Source organism: Scatophagus argus, chromosome 16 (assembly GCF_020382885.2).
Source record: "Scatophagus argus isolate fScaArg1 chromosome 16, fScaArg1.pri, whole genome shotgun sequence".
Lineage (NCBI taxonomy): Eukaryota > Metazoa > Chordata > Actinopteri > Scatophagidae > Scatophagus > Scatophagus argus.
The window spans coordinates 12,810,073-12,832,365 of NC_058508.1; the positions used below are offsets into that span (position 1 = coordinate 12,810,073).

General features: G+C 45.4%; 1 protein-coding gene across 3 annotated transcripts; it reads right to left on the reverse strand.

Annotated features, from left to right (window-relative positions):
• Window positions 1–1,668: 1,668 nt before the first annotated feature.
• On the reverse strand, window positions 1,669–21,829 carry pdgfab (platelet-derived growth factor alpha polypeptide b). 3 transcript variants are annotated; one of them, XR_006845691.1, is made up of 7 exons: window positions 21,196–21,829; window positions 19,777–19,873; window positions 15,099–15,233; window positions 13,695–13,885; window positions 5,308–5,434; window positions 4,565–4,689; window positions 1,669–3,935 (listed from the first exon to the last, which is right to left on the reverse strand). XR_006845691.1 is itself a non-coding variant. In XM_046415918.1 (6 exons), exons 1-6 carry the CDS (start codon window positions 21,253–21,255, stop codon window positions 3,922–3,924), a joined length of 624 nt encoding a protein of 207 aa, XP_046271874.1. In that variant the 5' UTR covers window positions 21,256–21,829; the 3' UTR covers window positions 1,669–3,921. The 3 variants fall into 3 exon arrangements, 1 of the variants encoding a protein (XP_046271874.1); XR_006845692.1 differs by lacking the exon at window positions 15,099–15,233; XM_046415918.1 differs by lacking the exon at window positions 4,565–4,689.
• Between the last annotated feature and the right edge of the window lie 464 nt (window positions 21,830–22,293).

Here is a 22,293-nt window from a genome sequence, read left to right on the forward strand (position 1 = left end):
CTGGCCCCTGACAAACTTGGCTGTCGCCATCTTCAAAGGCCACCTCTGCCTTTCCTCAAAACCCAGAGGCCACAGGTTGGGGCAAAGAGGCGAAACATAACAGGGCGATGTGGGGGGGAGAGGAAAGGGGAGCATGGGGGAGAGAGAAGAGAGAGGTGTAGGTAATGAAGCAAAGGTTACAAGATCTGTGATCTTGGAAGGAAATAATCGAGGCTGACTCAGAGGAGGTTGAGGCCATGAACTAACAATTAGATCCAGTTTTATATCCAATAATGTGAGAACATAAAATTTAACAAAAAAAATGGAATTTATTTACTGTAAACATGGAAACGGAGGGAGGCGATTAAAGCTTTACAATGCATCCGCCACTTAGCACCACCAGCAACATCCCCCATACGACCCCTGAACCCTGAACTCTGACCCTGCACATTGTGAGTAGTCAAATCACAGTTTGCCCTTCACAAGAGCCCAAAATTCCAGTGGTCCATGTTTCACACTAGGAGACCTCCTTTGTATTGCTAAACTGCACACACACTCACTCACATATAGAGCCAATTCAGTAGCCGTCTTCACACCTTGTCTGGCCCCCTCATCCCCCTCTGGCATTGTTTATGAAAGCATGTCCACTTAGCGCTGCCCTGTCTGCCCCCTCTTGCTGTGGTGCCGATTACCCACATCCTGAGTCCACTTCATTCTCTTTTTTCTTCATTTTTTCCCCCTCTCTCTATACATCCCCTTGCACTCTCACTCCTCGGGGAATTCTCACCCCTCTCTCTTGGGCTCCGTCCTCCTCCTCCTCCCCTTTCTCCACCATGACATATTGGATACACTGCACATGTTATCCTGACTTCTCAATCCTCACATCAGGCCTCTCTCCATCCTTATGAATGAAGCTGTGCATGTCAGATAAAAACAATAAAATCAATCAAGCTACTGCTCTTGCTTTTATCTTTGCATTATTCACTTTATCCTCTGTTCTACTGGCTTGCAGAGCTGGTGTCTCTCTGATCCCCTCTCTCTTTCATGTTTGGCCTCTCTTTATCTGGCTCCCTCCTGAGGTAATAAGCTGGGTGTATGGTCGGGAAGTGCAGAGCAGAGAGACTTTCATGTCCCTTAGCTCTGGGATTAGGCTGAGCTGCTCGGGGAAAAGTAATAAAGCCCCCAGCACCTACCGTCTGCTGCTGGTGGATCCTGGACTAAAGCCCAACTCTTGCTCAGTCTGCAAGCCTGGAAAAGCTCACATTTCCTGTATACACCACCACCTTCACATCCAGCTCCTGTCCTGCCTCCTGCGGAAGCACCGGCATATCAACTCTTTTGAGCTCACATAATCTATATGTCTTTTTTGCATTTTTGTGTATTATACAGTTATTTAGATAATACTTATCAAAAAGCCTCTTACTAATGAGGGAGCAGGTACAGTTTTTCTGGTGCCGGGTGGTCCCACTAACCCCAAGGTTTCGTTTCCTCTTTACCCAGCTGTAGTGTTCAGCTTAGTGTTACTTAACTGCTAACTTTTCACTTCCACAAGCACGCTATGTGCACATCGGTTTTAGTTTTTTTCCTTTGTGCTGCATGCCATCTTGTTCTATACCTAAATATATCCTAAAATACCATGCTTTGGGAAACAATACAAACAAATTATAGGACTCAACATTCAGTGAAACGTTTTCATGAGCAGAAATATGTTTATTGTTGAAAACATAAATATATAAATTATGATTATTGCTGTCTTTATCCAATGGAAGCCCAAACGAAAGATAATAAAGGCTTGGTGATAGCGTAATGGCATTTTCCTTAATCAAATAGCTCTAAGTGTAAGGTCCCTGGTTTACTGAGAACACGCATCTTACATTGATGTAAATGTAAATGTGAACAGTGATGAAACGTCAGCTTTATAAATATAGCACCAATCAACTGATGGTTAATTTATTCACAGCTGGGCTGCGCGTGATCTGATGTCCACAACTCAGCAGTAGCCGATACAGCCATGTTTCAGTCAGACTTTTCCTGTTTCGATTTTCGCCTGACTCACTTCACAGTGACTCACTCTTTCACCTCCAACTGTCTCTCTCTACCAAAACTTCCCTCATCTGAACACAAAATGAGTGTTTTGTACTTGTAATGTTGGCCTGGTTACACATTCATCACCCTTACAGGAACTGTTCAGGAAGTCATTGTTCAGGTCCAGGCCAGCACTGCACTGTTTTCAGGCCACCTTGGCACACCCATCATCACCATCTGTCCTGATGGCATGAAGCTGCATAAGGTGCGAGCACCTTCGCAGGGTGGAGTGATCACAGAATGGTTCTCTTGTCGACAGAAGAGTAAGGTCTGGCCAGACAAGGACTCCATTCATGCACTTGTCGATTTTGCTTGCTTGTTCACTCTTTAAGGCGGACTTTGCTCTTTGCAGGCACACAATTTGTGCTTGTGAAGCAGGCATCTTCCTTATCAATGTTACTGTGATATGGGTGAAAAATAGCCTCATGTTGGAGAGAAACTGTGTGTGAGCACAAACACACGCCCTGTCTATCCCATCTCATACAAGCCCACATGCACACAAGAGTTCTAACATTTCTTTCATGGTTGGCATGAACACACTTTAATGTGCTGTTTGAATTTTTGTGTTAAATGTGACTTGTTAGATAAAGGACAGGCCAGTGTTTATCATGGCTGTAGAATAAGCTGCACTATGGACACTTACTATGAAGTTGCCGTGTCTGAGCCACTGTAGAACTCCTCTTCACAGCTCATGGGCTACCACCCACTGCCTACAATTTTGCATCTTTTCCAATGGATTAAATACAGGCATTCAACCACAACAAAAGAAATAAACATAATTCCTGCTTGGATATGAGTAAGCTTAATATATTTCATAACAAAAATAAAGCATTTTCCTGTACTGACTCTCGCATCTCCTCCTTGCACACATATATCCAAACCATATACAAGACTTGACATCATTCAGATATACTGTAATATAATAAGAAACATGGATGACAAGAATAACATTGACTAGAAAAAAAATGACACTGAGATTGTGATACTGATGGTTACAAACAACCGGACCAAACACAACTTTTGCATTTCTCCAAAAAAATCATGAAAACATGTTTCTGTTGTTTCTTTTTTCTTTTTGTACTGGAAGAGACAGAAAGCAAACGTCCACACGTATAAATAGTTTGTAAGTAGCGGCGCATCTTCCTTCTCAAATTTAACTGTACATAGCAAAAAAAAAAAAAAAGTCAGAGGCCACCAGGGATCTCTCAGAAGATTTCCTTTTTACTCTGAGCAAACATCCAAAATCTCAAAATGTTTGATACTCCATTGAGTCTTTAAAAAAAAAAACACCTCCATTTGTCTTTCTCTTTCTCTTTCCATTGTTGTTCCTATGTCACCTATCTTTCTTTCTTCTTGTGTACGAAAGAGTCATTTAAACAGGGCAGGGCACTTTTATGCTGCCCAGTTGGAGGTCATCCACCGCTGCTTTGGAGTCTGAGCATCAGATTCCCACCAAAGCTTGATCCAAATGTTTGATAGCCATTTCTGTTGTGCATCTTGTTCAAACAAAGTCTGTCAAAATGTTCAACACAAATCCCTTTCATCATCTCCCTTCGATCTTTCTGCAGCTCTACGGCATCTTTCTCTTTTCTTCTTGATCAGCGGCTTCAGCGGGTGTTGTTATCTGTGTCGGTGGCATACCACAGAGGAAGTCATCATCACTGGTTACTGTTTTTAAGAAAAAGCACCTTTGGCATCTTTTTTTAAATTTTTGTCTGTTGTCTATTTTTTCAGTCTTCTTTACGGAAAAGTTTTTTAAACGAAGGTTGCATGGCAGTGGGGACAACGCAGGTCTCCTGTTGGCGGCGTCCTCTACTTAGGTCCCTCCCACGCTGAAGTCCCTTGTTCTGATTGGTCTCACCTCACGTCCACTGTGGGAGAGAAAGAGAGAAACAAAACTGAGTGTCGTAATTTTACTAACACAACACATGGGTTTCATCATGAAAAAAATAAATTGAAAATAAAGTTAGATTTTGGCATTTTGTGCCCAATTCCAAAAATTTGTTCATGCATTTCAAACAAGATGACACACACAAGACCCACAATGTTGTGAATCATCTCTCTCGAGACACCATTATGTCTAGTCAAAATATGTGTGTCATTTGTATGTGTAAAAAACAGACAATAAGACTCAAAGAAACCTGACTAATGATGACAGGAAGAGAGAGAGAGAGAGAAATGTGTCTTTTAAGCAGTGAAACAAACAGTGACATACAGCAGGTCAGGTGTTTTAATGAATAACAACATAAACAGTGTACACAACCACACGCAGGCACAAAACTGTGACAGGAAGCACATGTATGTCCTGTGCATGCTCAGGAGGCCACAAAATCAGCATGCAGCTTTGGGGCATAAGCACGGCCTCCCTTAGCCCTCCCTCTTCTCACACTGATTGGCTGTGATGTGATTGGTGATGGTGATTGGCGGGCCCTCTTTGCACCCGAATCGGGCCAGTGCAGTGCCAGAAGGTGAGAGGACGCTTTTGGTGCTAAAGTCCTACCTGTTCCTTTCACAGCTTGCCAGTGGACTTTGGGTAATGAGTGCAACTTTATTATGTTGCCAATAAATCCTTGCTGGGTCTTAGTTTTTTAGGTTTCCTTTTTTTACCTTTAGCCCTACGGTGGCCTGAAAACACAAAGTCAGGATAGGAAGGAGGGTTAAAAGCGAGAAGCAGGGTTTATGACACAGAAAGAGGCACAACAGCCCTGGGACAGAAGCAGAGAGGGCAAAGATATGACACACTATAAATACTTCAGATGCCTTATCAGCACACATCACAGCGCTTATCTGCTCCCAGAGAGAGAACGGCTTCAGATCAAGGCATTGGCGGGTTTGCCTGCTCTCATGCCAAGCAGCCTTTGGACACCCTCCCTTAACATACAGACTTGCATACACTTTCACACACACACACACACACACACATTCTATCCTAACAAAGCACAAACAGACAAGCTTCACAGTTTTGCAATAGCAGGCCACCTCACAGGTGTGTCTGTCTGTTTAGGAGCAATCATAGAATAAGGTCATCTAGTGCAAAGCCAAAAGCCAGACAGAGAGAGAGAGAGACAATTAGACAGACGGAGGATGGCGGGAAAGCATGATGATGCCTGATGACAAAGGAGTGAGGTTAGGATTCAGCAATCAAACTCAGCCTCTGAGGGATTTTTCTGCAACAAAAGCAACGCTGGGACACTGTGTGATGAGGTAACAATGACGCAGAGTAAATCCGATGCTCTGATTTACCTGTTTCTGCATCTGAGTGCTCCACCACATGATGTTGCGACGTGCACACACACTCCAGGTGGTCTTCTAACCTCACAAAGACCTCTTTCAGCTTGGGTCTCCTCCTCACATACTCCACCTTTGCTACCTGCGGAGAGGAAGAGAAAAAAGGTTAGCAACATAGCCAAATGTGCAGCAACGACATTACTCTTTGCTGTGCGTGTGTCGATCAATGAAAGCATGTCTGCTAACATCAAGAGGCGTAGCGCTGTGACTGATGACTCTTTCATAAACCAATTCATACAAAAAAACGCCAGTCGTTGCTTTGCCCCGCTGTGTTTGAAGTGTGACGGCAGCATTCCTCAGAGGCTGATGCATTGAGTTCTGCTCACTGTGTGCTCTATGGGCTGTTGATCAGGTGTGTAAATACTGAATGGTGTGTATGACCCTGTCAAAGCAAGCTCAAACAATGGGAGAGGAGAGATGGAGGGTAGGGGGGAGTGTTATACGCCCTTAAGGCCCAGGGAAAGTTTACCCTGGCAGGAGAAGAGAGGCTGGGAGATTCCTCCCCCCCAACACTTCCACCTCGCTCCTGGCCTGGAGCATCCACATCCAGACAGACACACACCTAAAGTCCTTTGCCTTGTTCCAACATGTAGGCCTGTTTTAAACCACATTAATACTTCTTCATGGCTTAGGGAAAGTGTTGCTTAACATGTGCATGCAAAAAATATAGTTTACATGGTCTAATCTAAGCAGTAGAACCCTAGGAAGCAGCCCTTCCAATCTAACAAACACTAAAGCAATGCAGGAATTCCTATCCCTCAGTCCAGTTAACACCCTCTCAGTTTAACACAACAGGACTGACCTCCACTTCCCACCCAACAGCTAGTAATGAAAAGGACCAATCCTTGGTGGGTTATGAATAGGCTATGTTGATTAAAGCTTAGATGAAAGCTGAATAGAGAAGGTTGCATGGAGGTTATGATGATCTTGTTGTGTAACTCAAGGGAGGTGGCTACATGTTTTTCTCCTCTCTGATCTGGGTGCCAAGGGCAGGTAACCTCCCCATCCACCACTGAGGGCCTCGGGGCCACATGGAAACAATATCCCCTCCTTCACTTATCTTTCTGGTCACAGCACAAGAGAGGATATTGGCGGACAATCTCCCAGTGCTCTCTGGTGTTATGAACAACACGGTTTTGCAGTCAGCATGAGGCTCACACACGCACAGACTGATGAGAGGCTTTCTTCCTCTACCCTGTGATGGCATATTGCCAAGGTTGGCTCTCAGTGGTGAATTAGTCATGCAGACAAACGAACATACCAATCCCTGTCTGATAAAACAAAGTATGATGTTGACATCCACCCAGCTAGAGCTGCTTCTTGTCAGTGCTGTGGCAATGGTTGGAGGGTCATCTTGTGCGGCTAAAAATGAATTCAAGGACCAGCGGCTTCACCATCCTCTCCTTTGCAACAGTTTCTTTTCATGGAGCAAAGAGAAAGAGCAAGAAGGGAGGGAGTAAAAAGAGGGTAAGCAAGCAGAGGAGGTATGCATTGAGCAAACAGAGGACAATAGTGTCTGGGTTAGCGGTGGTGTATTTGCTGTTATCTGCCCTGATAGAAAGAGAGAGAGACAGCGGGTGAAGGGGAAGAACTGAGGAGTAAGGTAGATCATCACTCTCATTAGGTGATGTGTGTGTGTGTGTGTGTGTGTGTGTGTGTGTGTGTGTGTGTGTGTGTGTGTGCGTGTAAACAGAGGAGGTTATTTAAGGAAGGGGGGAGAGGGACTTACCATGATCATGACTAGCATTAAATGACATTCATGTGTTACCTATTAACATGTAGCTTCTGGGTTACCTACTGGGGAAATTAATTACACTAACACGGGCATAGATAGAGAAGTTATCAAAGGTTTGTTGTTAGACAAGGTTACACATTGTCATGCAATTACCAGAAAACCACTGCTAATGTCAAAATACGTGACTGAAAAACAAGGTAGGAGTGAGAGGAAGAATAGAAAGAGAGAGGATTGAGTTGACGGATGTAGTAGCCAGTGGGAAGCCGAAACAGTCAGCCACTTACGCTTAGTACTAAGTCTGATCCTAATGACTAACGCACACTCACACACACACATAAAACCCAAACTCTTCAGGCCAAACAAACAGCTATTGACAGAAGTGTAGTGTTGACAGAAGTGAGGCCTAGTGAAAGGCTTGTCTTCTTGCCCCTCGCACAGCAGGGTTAAAAACATTCCCTGCAGGAGTTACTACACACACAAATTCAAATACACACACACATTCACACTTTCATATTTGCCTGTGAACGTGTATAACTGTGCTATAATAACTCTCAATCAGCCTGTGCCTTGCCCACTTTGTCAACACTTTGTCTGCTCCTGTGTTAAGGGAAAGGCAATCTCCACTCCTTTTCCACTTTTACATTCACGTTTAGCACTCCCGTCCTCCATCTTTTGCCACTTCTTCACTTCTGTACAAAGAACACCGGCTTCTGATCTGGCACAGACTTCCCACATAAAACATACATCAGACAGAGACCCCCATGCTACGACGAGGGGCCCCACGCTCTCTTTGTATAAATCAAACCACTCTAAACTCCCTCGAAAGCCGGGGCCCTGAGAAAGAGTCCCCCAATCGACTGAGAAATGACATCCGATCCAGAGGGTTGGGGTGAGGCAAGGGGCTCTGGGAAGTGCACCTCCTTGGTTTGTTGGTGTCTCTGTGGCTCTCAATGTGAAGTCGATTGTCTCGGTTGGGCTAATTGGGAATTCCCTGAGCACCAGGCGCTGATGAGAGCATGATGGAGGGGAAAGTTTTACTCGAGCCTTCCAAGGAAAACACAACAGGGATGTGGATGTGCACCGCGGGCCATCGTGAGCTGGAACACTGACAGAATTGAGCAAAAATAAACAAGAATGTATGTGTATGTTTGGAGTGGGGCAGCAATTCATTTATCAGGAGGGAACTTAGGCAAGGGAGACACTCAAGCGCTTGTGCCCCAAAAAAAGAGCTCCCTCTGAGATGCTACAACTGAAGAGAGGTGGGGAAAAGGAACACAAAATGGTATTCTTTATCTCTATATGTCTGTCTGATTGCCTTCTGAAATCAAGAAGAAGTTGATCTGCAGAGAGAAAGGGAGCAAGCCACAGAAGACGAGACAACCTGCTGCTGCCCTCCGCTTCAACTCTACACAACGCACACACTCTCAGAGCGTTGGGTGATGTGCGGAGAAGAGAGGGAGCGAGGAGAGTATTTATCATGTCTCACAGGCCTGCAATGCCAAAAAGCCACTTCATGGCACACCAAACACACATTAATGTGTCTCCAGATGTGAATATTTATCTGCCCCAACCACATTGTGCATTGTGCTTTCCTTACCCTGCTACCCAGCTATCAAATATCAAAGAATCTGTAGATGTGTGATCTTTCCATTTCTTCTCTCCTATCTGTGTCTTTACAGAACTGCCGATGAGGAAGACATTACCGAGTTCTTGAAAGAGGGAAAAGTAAATAACACTTTAATGAGAGAGAGCAAAATACACAGAGTAAATGGCAGAGGCTGACAGAGGGGTAAAATTAGAGAGTTGGAGATGGCTCTGTTGCAGGAGCTAGACAGAAAGAGTGAAGAGGGAGTGAATAACTATTTCGCATAACAGACAATCAGACTCCAAGACTTGGGGGGGTGACTGAGCAGAGAAGAGGGGTGGAGAGGGAGGATGTAGTCAGAAGGGAAGACCAAAAGGGAGGACAGGAGCGAAGGAGTGCAGGAAAATACAGAAATGAAGTAAAATATGATTAAAATACGGCTGCTACTTTTCCTGCTCACGCTGATGCATTCCAGCTGGTGCAGCAGTAGCCAAACTCTCCAGCTCCTGGCTTGGTTGGGACGCTCCCATGGTCTCTGACCCGCCCCGCAACCCCCGCCGTGAACGGCACACACACATTTATACACACACAGAGTCTCTCACCCTTCTTCATCTAGCAGGAGAGCTGAGTGAATCAAAGGGAAAATAATTCACAGCTGCACGGGACTTCAAACACGGAGGCCCCTTATTCCCATATGCCCTCCCCCACACCCCTCACGTAATCCACAGGACCCCTCAGACGATCATAAATCATGCTCACTGTATCACCGTCACACTGTCTTTTATTTATGAAACACTCCGTAAGTCAGGGTCCCACACAACCGCAGGGTTACAGCTACTGCTTCCCCCAACACCACTGTCACTGAGGTAAGGGTCAGTGTGTGTGATGGGGTCGGGGCCAGGGCCAGTGCATTGAGATGTGTGGACCCCCACACTCAGCGCTGCGGCTCTATCCGCCTGGCCTCTGTCAGCCTCCACTTTGATCCAGCAGCCATCAACACTTCATTACTCTGCGGCCCGTCTTCCTCTTGCTGCTGCTTCACACAAATGGTCTTGTCCCTACGCTGCGGTGGGGGAGTTTACGTAGCATCACACAGCACACACGCACACACATACACACACATGCACACACGCAAAAACAATCTCCTTCTTGGGTTTACACAGATGTGCTCTGACGACCCTCTTCGACCTCTGCAAAATACTTGTACATACGCTTCAAGGACCATCAAAAGCTTCCAGCTACTAAACTAAACCAAATGAGGGAAACTGAACTTTATTGTTGGCAAATTATGCCATACTGATTCGATTAAGCGCCTCATGGCGGCAATGAAAAGGGTTAGTTCTCGTGTTTTGCTTCTGTTTTTGTCAGTTGTCTTAATTTTGAAAATTAGAAAATGTAAATACCATTTAAAGCACAAATACTGTAATTTAGACATTCTTTAACTTGCCTAGTGGGACTCAAGGGTATAATTAGCGACTCATTTATGTTTTCTCTTTATTTTACTTTTCACTTTCTATAATGTGAGTCACTCTCTGAGCTGTGAAACAAGAAGAGGATCTCATTTACTGCCAACTGTATATTTAGCAAAAGAAAACATGAAAAAACTGTTGGATTTTCTAGATTACCTTACCTGAGTACCACAGATGTAACCACAAGTAGTCATTTCTGGATTTGCTTATGTGGGTTTGTGAATAAGAACAGGGAATACAATGAACTTACACAGCAAATGTACTGCAGAAGCCTTAAGAGTTAATGAGTGAGAGGATGAGTGACAACTCCATTATTTGTCTGTGCCATGGGCTGTTTAATCAGCCCCATAGGAAGAACAAACAGCGAGGCATTTAGATTCAGACAGAGACACATGCGCATTCATACCAACAAAGGCTAATGTTTCAAAGAATGCAAAAGTGCACTTGCACGTTGAGATCATTACCACTAACTCTCTTTCTATCCCACACACACCTTGTATGCTAAAGCCTCTTCAGTCCTGCGTGTCCAAATTTATCAGATGTTTTATGAGTGAGTTCGTCTAGCAAGCCTCAGAGCCAAAAGCAATGAGGAAACCATCAGAACTACTGGACACAGCTGCAGCCCTCAGCAGACAGGGAGAATGATGTGAGGAGGAAGAACAGACAGAATACAGGAGAAGGAGCTGACAAAAGATATGAGACAGTATGAGAGAGTAGGGGATGAAAGGTTAAGAGCCAAAGGAGGCAAAGGGAGTTTGGAGATTAGTCTTGTGCCATCAAAATGCCAACGGTATACAAATTCTCACATTTATTTTCATGTCACATCCAGGTTGTACAACTCTTGTTGATGGCCAAAATGTTCTACCAGGCTTCTGTGATAAAATACCAAAAAGGAGAAAAGAGAAATGAGACGAAATATGGGGGAATCGCTTGGTTGGAAAAGAAAGGGGAGAGCCAAGATGCTGGAATAGGGGGAGTGAATATGGTGTCATTGAAAGTGCAAAGGGAGGTGGGTTGGGGAGGTAAAGGAATGTTGGGGATGAGTCTGAATGCATAAAAACTCATTAAAAATTCTCCCCTGTCTGTTTTCCCAACTCTCTGCCTCTCTTTCTGTTTCTCCGTCTATCTATGCCTCTCTTTCTTTATCTCTGATGAATACTAACCCATCTCTAAATGCCTGGCAAGAATCTCATCTTTCTCATTTCTTGTGTACTTCATATGCTGAGGCATGCCAACAACACAAAAACGACAATGTAAATATAGTTTTAAAGATATGGCTATGACAGTGAAGGACCAAAGTGCAAAAGAAGTTCAAGAGAACTGCAAAAGAATGAAAGGAGGAGGAGACCAAGAAAAATAAAGAGTGACTTTGAGATCGGCCCCTTCTCCTCCCTCAGGCTAATCCCATTTAAAGTTGCCTTTTTTATTACCCCACCACTGAACAGGACAGGCTTGTACAGTACAGTGCCTGCACAGACCCGTTCTCTCTTTTTTTGGGTCCATAGCATGAAAAAGGAAAGAGGGAGAGAAACAGTAAAGGAGGAATAATTAAATAAAGGTGCATTTGGACAAATGTATAGTGGCACGAGATGGAAAGAAACACAGTGAATGTGTTCTTTTCCCATCCTTGGCCAGCAGAAGGAAAACAAGTCAGGCCCAGGGTAGACATGCAACATTTTTAGATTTCTAATAAACGGAGGGAGAAGCACAAACTGAACCCCTATTCAGACTAACTACCAAAAGGACGTAGAGAAAAAAAAAAAACTTGGCATGAGACAATGTTTCTCACACACAATGCGGTGAATGTCTCCTGACCGGAGCAAGCCCTGACAGATGACCCTTCCAGGGATACAACGCCTCCCAGCCCCCCCCCTTGCCCACGGCTGCAAGCGCATGGAAAAATGGCCCCCAGTGATCCCCTGCCCGCCACGCCTGAAGGCTCCTCTCTGGTCTGTGTGCTCATTTTGTCCTCAGTATCAAGTGGGGGACATGGCCACAGTCACATGGATCACGACATTCCAGGAATAGCTGAATCAAGCCTTTTCCACCGTCGCCTGTGTCTCTCCATTCGTCGTCGTCACCACGATCACGGACAGAGCTGCTATTGAGGATGATAGACTGTCTAGCAGAGGAGACACAGACAAACTTGCCTGCAGACAGACAGACACACAGGGTTGTGCTGTATATCAGAGCTTGACTCTCTTACCGCAGTATGAGTCAGCATTTCTGACCATAAACTCTGTGCCCTGGATGTAGTGCCCTGTGCCCTTCAATGGCCGTCTTGTCAGCACAGCCTTACCATCCATGCTCTACAACTAAAAGAGAAGGTCAGAGAGAATGTCTTCCTATCCCTACTGAAATGTCCCCTTGGTATTTGTTTTATTACTCTGCTGGTCTATTGAGATGGCATCTTTAAAACCTTGCATGAGGAGCAGGAGAGAAGGCAATGTCCCAGCAGTGCCCATGGCCAGACAAGATCACAATGATTAAAGAGAAAAAAAAACAACAGAGTCCAGAGATAGACTCAAAGAGAGACAGGAGCAATGTTCCAGGCTATCCTGTTTATCCCTCGGTTGTCTCTTACTCTTACAGAACAGAGCACATAACTCCCATACCTCCAAACAGAGCTGTGCACTGGCTAACAGTCTGTAGTGTAAATACAGCAGAAATACGACTCAGCTCCAGCCATGGTGTCTCCTCTGATCTTGAACAGGAGGACGTGTTTTCGAGCTATCGATGCCAACAAGCCTCTGAGAACAGTGCAACCCCTTTCAATCCCTCTCTCTTTGTCTTTGTCACCTCGTCTACTCCAGGCTCCCTGCTTCCAGAAAAGACAAAGGGCCAAACAAACAGGGAGCAGGGAAATAGCTGAGCAGTAGCCAGTGACACTCAGACACTCTCAAGATACAGGGGCCTGTTTCTCCCTCTCTCCCCTCCTCTCCCCCTCCCTCTCTCTGTCTGTCTTATATCTGGCAGGAGCATCCCTCTCTGGTTGACCCTTCAACAGATGTCCTGGCTGAAGGTGCCAACAACCCTCCCTGTCCTCTCACTCTCTCTCTCTCTCTTCTTCTCTTCCTCCCTCCCGCTGTCCTGGCACGGCCATCCTGGCCTCTCGCCAAACATGGGATAGAGTGATGAGGAGAGTGGGTGCTGATCGGTTGTAATGGAAGAAGAGAGGAGAGAGGAGGGGGCAGCAGAGCTAATGTGGCCACTGTCTGGGTGCAGGCCAAGGCGACAAGGAGGGGATGAGAGGGGTAGATTGGAGTTGTAGAGAAAACAGGGAGTAAGGTAGGAAAAAGGCATGAAGGATGGCGGGTCAACCCAACCTTGCCTAACATTTGATTTACTCAACCAGGTGAGCGGAAAAATGGAGGAGATGTATGTGGAAGTGGGTGTGTTGGTGGAACAAATAAGGTGACTGTGTCATGTTTTGCGTTAGCCTTGCAATACAATAATCATTTAGAGTAATTATCTGTGGATATTCTGTAGACATGCTTTTGAGATATCAGCAAGCTTGCAGACAAACTTTACTGTAGGAGTTTGCGTGTCTTACCTTAACGGTACGGTGGTGCTTGCGGGAAGGATGGCAACGCATGTTGCTTGTGTTGCAGCAGCCCGTGCACCGCTTCACCTCCACACAGGGTGGCCATATCAGGAAGTTGGCAGACGTGGGATCCACCTGGCTCCTGGGGATCTCGTAGATCACCGTCCGTGTCTTACACACCGCTGGGACCGCTTCCTCTACTGGAAGAAAGACCGGAGAGAGGGAGGAGTTGAGCTAATAGTCTACATGAATGTTTGACGACACATTTTCCAAATGCAAGCGCGTGCTGATGTATTGTTGTAATCCGTCCTTTTCACTCCCAGCTGCTTCGGGCATTCCTTCACTGCTCATTATTTGATGACTCATTTGATGTGGGAGCTGTTCGTCTTACCTCAGATCACACCCAACCTCCTTTAAGGCTATTAAGAAGACAAGCTATCCAAAAAGCTGATCTCATATCAGCTAAGGAGCTTTGAGATCAAGTCGGTGAGATATAAAGAGACTGCTCACTGGGGTTAATGCAGTATGACAAGGCCAGAAAACCTTCATGTACACCGTTGGGAAATCTAGTAATGGCCTTTGACCCCATTGGCCATTGTGAAAAGAAGAAGGCAGTAAGCATTCGTTTCAGATTTAATGCTCTGACAAGCATCTAAAGATGTGACAGAGAGAGTACAGTAAGATACCATTATGTCGTAAAGATGATATATGCATCAAGTACAGAACATGAGGGCTTTTGTGGACAGCTGCCAAAATGGTAAACTACACCGTTTCATGCACTTATGAAGTGCACATACATGAAATGCAACCAGCTGGTTCGTCCAGTGCTACATTAAAAGCTGCACCATTGGAAGAGATGTGAAGAACTTCACACACACACACACACACACATACATTGCACACTACATGGTATTCTCCACACCTCGATCAGATATCATACCGCGTGGCGTTTTATGAAGAAATCTGACTGAGAGCCCAGGCGAGCTGCAACTTGATCCCTGAATGCCTGGAATTTCCATGCTCAAGGATATATTTCTCTCCTGACGCGTGTGTCTTAGATCTGCAAGCCTCTGGCCAATTGAAGGGCTTCATGTCAGACGTCCTCGTCAACCTCACACACCAGTCTCGTTTCTCATGATTCCTTGATTGCCATAAGTACTGGGTAGATGTCTTCATTAGGGTTCCTTTTATCCACAAAAAAGCAGTATAAAAGCCAATAACTATTAGCTTTCTTTGAAATTAGCGTGAAGTGATCGGTTTCATCTCCTGGGAATATTTAAGATGGAGGTTATTTTTAGGGCATCACGACACTGTAACAAGTTGTGCCATGCTGCGATGTATGTTGTGCCAAATGTGATCATGATGCAACCTCTGAGCTGCACATTGAAGCATACAGTACTCATTCAGTCTTACCAATGCTCCTCTTGCGTCGGCTGTGGAGCTGGGAGCTCTTCAGGTCATTGTAGTAACCAGGATGACGGGAGTAGTTCTTATGGTGGTTGTGGTGCTTGTGGTGCTTCGGCTCCTCAATAACATCGTTTCCCGTACCTCACCAAAACAGAAGCCAGCCATGTTAATAATGTCACACCAAGAAAACACAAACCCAGAAAAGCTTATTCAACCAATAAACCAACTATGAGTCTCTTAACCACCGCTGCAGCCTTAACAGTGTTGAATGATTGTGGTGGCTGGCTTGTTAGGCCTCACCAGAAGGCTGCATGTGACCCACTGCTGATGTTTTATATACCCCTTCCACAACAAACAATGTCTTGGTTAGTCACACAACCATAATGAGATGGTAACTTCCTACTGGTTCTTGTGCTGTACATAACACACGTCTTGATTCCCTGAAGGGTTTAGGATTCCCCTCAGCATGCTGGCTGGCAGGCAGGCAGGCATGCTTGAGGGCAACTGTTGATGATGACACAAATTGAGGTACACAGTCCACAATACACTGAGTACAGGCAGGAGACACAGTTTTACACAGACCCCTGTGTAATTGCAAGCTTTGTGTGTCAGCCTTGCTCACTCATTTGGCTGAACTTTCTCAGAGCAAAAAAGTATCTAGACGCAGGTGAGTCAGCATGCTCCTTCAAAAACAACCAGCTTTCACAGACACACAGGGGACTAAAGTGGTCATTTGACAGGTGGTACTCAGCCGCCATTATGCCTGCACATAATTAGTGGTTTCGTGTCTCTCATTTACCTGAAAATGTTTGCTTTTTCAATCATTCGGTAGCTTGGAAAAGTACATGTTTTGTTATGCTGCAGTGGTAGCTTCTTAAAGCTCCCCAACTCCAGTCTAATATAGCCAGCTCAGCTTATTCACAGTCATGGTCATCTGATAAAGCTTGCTTGTTTTGGTCCCCACCCAGAATATGAGGTGGATTACAGAAGAGTGCCAGAGCAGCAATAAAACGATAAAGCTTGTTCGCAGGATACTGCCCTCTCCCAAAGAGCAGAGTCTGAGAGTGTTTGCTAAGTGGGTGGGTCTACCTGTCCGTAGGCACAGCATACTCACCCACCTGGCTAACACAATCCTACACCTGTGCACTTAACAAAAACACACAACTCACAGCCACGCAAACTCCTCTCATTATCCGCCACAACATGCTAAAACCCAATGTACACTAGTGCAACAAAGCTTAGCCACAGGCAAACACATTCCACTCATCCAGCTCCTTTGTGCTCTGACCAGAGTCATCTGAAGGGATTTCCTCTACCTATAGATGGTCCACCTCTGGCATTGGTTGTTTATTTGCTTTTTACAGGTCTGCCCCTAAGTTAGAGTGGAGGACCTGTCTTTCAGGCAGTTAGTCAGCCAGTGACCCAGAACCAAAGGCCTACAGAAAGGAAGTGTTGACTTCAGCTGAGGCCTGGAGTTTAGCAAAGGGCTGAGCTATCAGTCTACCAGGCCACATACACACACACACACACACACACACTGCAGTACGTGACTTATAGGTGGAAATGCACACCTACACCGTCTGCGCTGTCAGTTGGATTCATTGCGACAACTGGCTGATCCTTCTACCTAACAACCTTCAAACACTGACAGAACACACACTGAGTCTCCTCTCGCTCCACCATACCCATCACTTTCTACATCTCACCCTCTCAGAAAGGGATGCAAGCAAGGAGGATGTCACACCAGGGGTCACCCGGAGACAGTGTGTGTCATAAATAAGTCCTTTGCAGACTATGGAGTCTTCATTTCAGTACAATAAAAGCTTTATTCTGTTTTCTTCACAGGAGGAACAAAGAAAATATATTTAAAAAATGAAATAAGGAAAGACTGCAATCAGAGTGATTTTGGCACGTGAATGTAGGCGACTGAGAGACGAAGGCAGATAAGAAATGGTGTTCAAGAGACACTGGAAAACTTGAGTGAGGGGTTTACTCCTCTGATGGTTCCAGGTGACTAAGAAGTAATAACACGCCCGGAGCGTTGTCAAACTGAGACAAGAGAAAAGAGGACAGGAGACAGTCTCTTGCCATGAATCAGGCTTTCATGACTCCCAAATTACTCCCCCCATTAGCTAAGGGCCACAGCTCCCTCCCTTTACTCCTCCTCCTCTTTTTCTCTCTCCTTCTACTTGTACAAATAGCCAACATGTTGTTGACTTGTTGTAATAAGTGCCTCCATAATTGTCTCTCTCTGTCTCTCCTCCTTGTTTCTTTATTGTCAACAGTTACATGCCTGAGTTGACAAAGTGTTAGTTTAAGTCACAGGGGCCAAAGGTCCTCCCTGTGGGTGGGTGTGAGAGCAGGTAGGAAGCACAATAACAATGTTTTTGAGACACCACAGGTTCAGAGTAAGTGCTGCCAACTGCATCGGAGGAAAACACACTGCCAGCTTGTCAGAAACAAAGCAGATTGTGCAACAACCTGTGGCCATTCTGAGTGAAATGTAGCAGGAATACAACCTCCAGAATCCTCCTGCTCCCTCCTCCACCTCTGCTCCATGCTGAGTGTCAGGTTCCCTTTTCTGTCAAAGTCCTTCACTGAGAGAGATAAGAGCAGGCAGGCTGGGGGGCCGCCTAAGGAGGGAGGCAGGGATAGAGAAGAGGAAAAGCGAGGAGTGGAGCACCTCAGGGGCCAGACAGCCATCTGCAGACTTCAGCAGGGTCATCTCATCTGTCAGTCAAAGCTGAAGACACCATCCTCACAGGATGTGAGGACAGAGACAGACAAAACACACACAAGCCCATACTGTGCAAATCAGCAGTAAATGAAACACACAGTCACTATATCAGCCGTGTAGGCCTTCCCAGTAATCCTGACAGATACATCCTTTCAAGTTGATTTATATGAAGTCAACCTTCCAGGTCTCTAGCAACCAGGTACTACACAGGGACAACACAACAACACAAAACTCATATCTGTCTAGATCAATAAAACGCTTAAACAAAATTCCTGGATGTGTCCTTCAAAACACAACATCAATCCTTCCAGGTGTCAGTGTGTAAATATTAGCCCTTCCTTTCTTCTTCCCCTGGCTGACATGCTATGTACAGTTCAGCCTGTCCTGGCCATCCGCAACAAAAGCTCTGAAAATACCCCCAGTGGCTGGCGTCAAAGGTCTTTTAATGGGCTGGCCTGGGCCGCCAAGCCGGCCCTCAAGACAGATTTATGTCCTCGTAATAATAATCAGCCTACTACTGTTACCCTGCAAAACATTCCTCTGTTTGAAGAAAGACATGTTAATTCAATTATAAACACCTCTTCTCATGCTAGAGGCACTCCAGGGATCTATTCTGGACTCACTGTAGTGTGGGGTGTCCACTGCTGTGGAGTACAGGCTCGTTTGATTGTGAATTAATAAATAAAACACACTAATGATGTCAGGCTATTAGCCCTAATTGATCCGTCCATCAGAAAAGTGTTTGTGTGGTTATACAGACGCATACTTGACAGAAGAGTGAAAGACCAGTCCTTATGTCACTTTGCTGAATATAAGTTTTGAGGTTACTAATGAGCTATGACCAATGAGGTAACTTACATCATTTGGGACTGTTAAAGCAAATTTAGTAATTACCTATTTCCATCAACAAATCTTTAGGGGAGAGCCCTGCATTTGATATATGGCCAGAGCCTGTGTAAATAGAAGCTCATGTGAAGGCAAACAGCTTCGTCCAGCACACCCCTGTAACTTAATCTAAGAGTGAGACGGACCCGTCCCCCACCACAGAAGAAGCGGCACCCCCAAGAACCTGACGATAAAGAAACCCGCCCGATCTGTGAGCCGCTCTCTCTGTTTACAGGGCAACATATGTGGCAGCCTGGTCGCTGTAAAGCTGGTTTATCGCAGCAGCTGAAGGAATATGCACATGTAAACGTCTGACAGTGAAAGTCCATCTTTGTCACATGTGTACAGTAGATGCTCCTATCACAGCTACAGCATTATCACACAAGCCAGGGCTACGCTTGCACAGCGCTGGAAACATGGGCATGCGTTTGGAGCTTGTCTTCAGGAGGTGTAACTTTACTGAATACCATAACAGCAAATACTCTTGTTTATTCACTAAATCGTCCTAAACCAGCAGGATTGGCAAAGACTTGACATTTCATTCAATCAAATGTCACTAAAATATCGGCGTCAACCAGTGTCAGATGCTAGGCACAAGTGGATCTATCAGCAACGACAGCGTATTGTCAGTGATTTCTGTTTTATAATTATTATATAAATTTAGCAAAGGAGTTGAACATATTGTACCTTTAAAGGGCCACAGGGGTCAAAGGCTTCACATTCATGGTTGCTTTAGATATGACCTTGGAATGAATTTATGTAATAGTCATTTAGCTTGATCCTCAAGCAATCACATGTTGTCTCACCAAGGCAAAAATATACAGACACTCCTCACACCAGATAATGCTCAGGTGACTACCAAGAAGGCTATCTTTAAAGATGATTTCAACAATAGCACATCATTTTACAGCTATAAAGGGCACACTGCTGATGTAACCATGGCACCGCCATTTACTATGTGTTGTTACATCAACAATAGCAGTCATCTGGGGGGCTTCGGGATTTAAAAAAAAAAAAAGTAACTCGGATCTATTGATAGAAGTATCAAGAGGCAGAATTTACCTACGGAGTCAATGTCCAGTAGCCGCTGGAGGTCGCTGATGCTGTGGATTTCACTGTGGGACAGCCTGTCTATCAGCTCCTGGGGAAACTCCACTTCCTTTAGGGGGCGGGAGGAGGGGAAGAAATCAAACAAGAGATGAATTTTAGAGATGAGTGGATTCAGTGGCAAAACATATGTAGAACAGTTGGTTTAATATATCAACGTGCTGGGTTTCAACAACCACACGGAATATCACTGCTCTAACAAGTTTGCAGCTATGACCCGACTACAGCTGGTGGATCTGCCCCATTGCCGTACGCCCCCCCCCCCCCCCTCACACATGCAGTGAAGGTGGTGCCGATCCCCCTTCAGAAATGATGTCGTTTACTTTGCGAAGCAGCGAATAAGCGCGCCTGCAGGATATTGGACACTTTAATCTGCATCTTCTGGTTAGTTCGCCCCATGGGTAATTTTAGAGTAAGCACCAATTTCCCTGTAAAATAGCTTTTTCTTTCTAAAGATTCCCATTTCGGCTACCTGGCAAGCAGGACGACGGCTGTGTGACATCTGTCATTGAAAATAAAATCGTGTTAATAAAGTATTATTTGGATGATTAATTATAGAGCCAAATGAGCCTCTAAACGCCTTGAATTGGTGTTTCACTAATCTTGCTCCTCTGCGGATGGGCGAAACATGATGAAAGTGTTTCCTGGAGGAATTTGCAGCCACGGAGACGTCCGGCTGTGTGAACCGCATCTCGCCACACTCTGCACTTGTTGCGGTCTCGCAAGCGCCTCGAGTTGAGCAAACCGTGCAGCCTTACAGGAACACAGGCTATTTATATCGCTCGCAGCGGTTCCCATGAAGGCGCTTAGCCCAACCGAAACGTTCGCCCGCTTGGCTCAGGCTACAAACAGATTTGGCACAAAAGCCAAAAATAACTGCGATATGAGTCCAAATGCAGAAGCGATGTTGGTTCTCAAAAGCGCGTAGTCACTGGCCCTCATGGTAACTGGAGCTGAACTACAGTTTGTTCATTCTCAAAAATGAATTCCTATATTGACACTGTTCTTAAAATAGCCGTAGTCTAAACTACCCTCTTATTTATTTATTATTTATCAATATACCCTTGAAAAATAATCCGTTAGGTTCGCTCAAACGAGGAATTGCTTCAAATTATGCGCTTATAATCCTATCGCCTGGCCTAATTACAGAGTTTAAATCAAAACTTAGAGCGATGTAGTTTTCTTTCCTCGAGCATCAAGTTGCGGCGTGTGTGTGTGTGTGTAGATGTTGGGGAAAATGCGCGCCCTGTGGGAACTTTGCACCCTCAGAGAAATAAAAGCCCGCACCACGGTGTGTATGACACGGAACCAGAAGGACACCAGTGTATCCAACCACAGCAACCCTGTGGCCGTGCGGAGTCCTGGTGACTTTACCTCAGAGGTGACCAGCAGCAGGTACGTCGTCCACAGCAGGAAACAAAGTGAGGCTCTCATCTCCCTTTAATTTAGAGTTAACCCCGTACAAGAAAAAGGTGCTATTCTGTAGGAGCCGCAGAATCGCTCCTGGCCCCACAGGATCCACAACCATCCCCTCGGGGAGAGAAACCTGGGTGTCAGAGCTGCTCAGCGGGCTCTGCTGCGCTTGCTTGTAACAGTGAAATGCTGAAGAGGCTGGAAGTTGACTCTCGTTATTCACACTGGACTGCGTCCTCTTGAACAAACCCTGTGCGGCAGCTCGGCATAGCTCCTCAGGCGCAAGTGGGACAATCCCAAGGGACAAGTCTGACGCGCACTGCACTTGTCCTTCACCATCTAACAAATAGCATTCAAACTTCAGCCCAGTTTACTGATATATTTATCAGTCTGTTCAGAATTAGTCAGAAGTAAGACGCACCACTATTTGTCTAAGATAGTATTTAATAGCCCTAAAAGAACATAATCCAAACGAGAAAATCCTCTCAGAAAACCACAAGGCAGTTGTCCGTGTTGTGCTATCCAGAGCCTGTCTTGCAGCAGACTGCACAGGTCCTTAGCTGTGTGAGACTCTGAAGTGAATGGAGTCAGAGCGCTTCTGAGCCGCTGGATATAGAGAGCCAGCAGCTCAGTGCCCGTTGCGCCTCCCCTCGCATTTTCGGTGATCATGCATCTATTCAGTAAGGGGAGCTGGTTGGCTGATTGGATGACTTAAGACTCAAGAGCATGCCCCCCCTCCTCCTCCCTCAGCCCCTGTGTATGTGTGTGTGTGTGTGTGTGTGTGTGTGTGCCCATTCAGAGATTCAAGCTGTAATCGATATTGATTATCACTGATGGGAGAGGGTGCAAATATAACCAATAACTGTGGACTGGCTGAGACAAAAAGGATGAGGATGAAGATGCTGATGAGGACTCCTTATTGTTGAAAAATAGTGCTGTGACTGAAGGACATATTAGGAGTAGAAGAGGTCAATAATTAAATGTATTTTAAACCCCTCAGAATGATATAGGAATTTTCAGGGCGAAATGAAATATGAACAAAGTAGACAAAAATGTTAA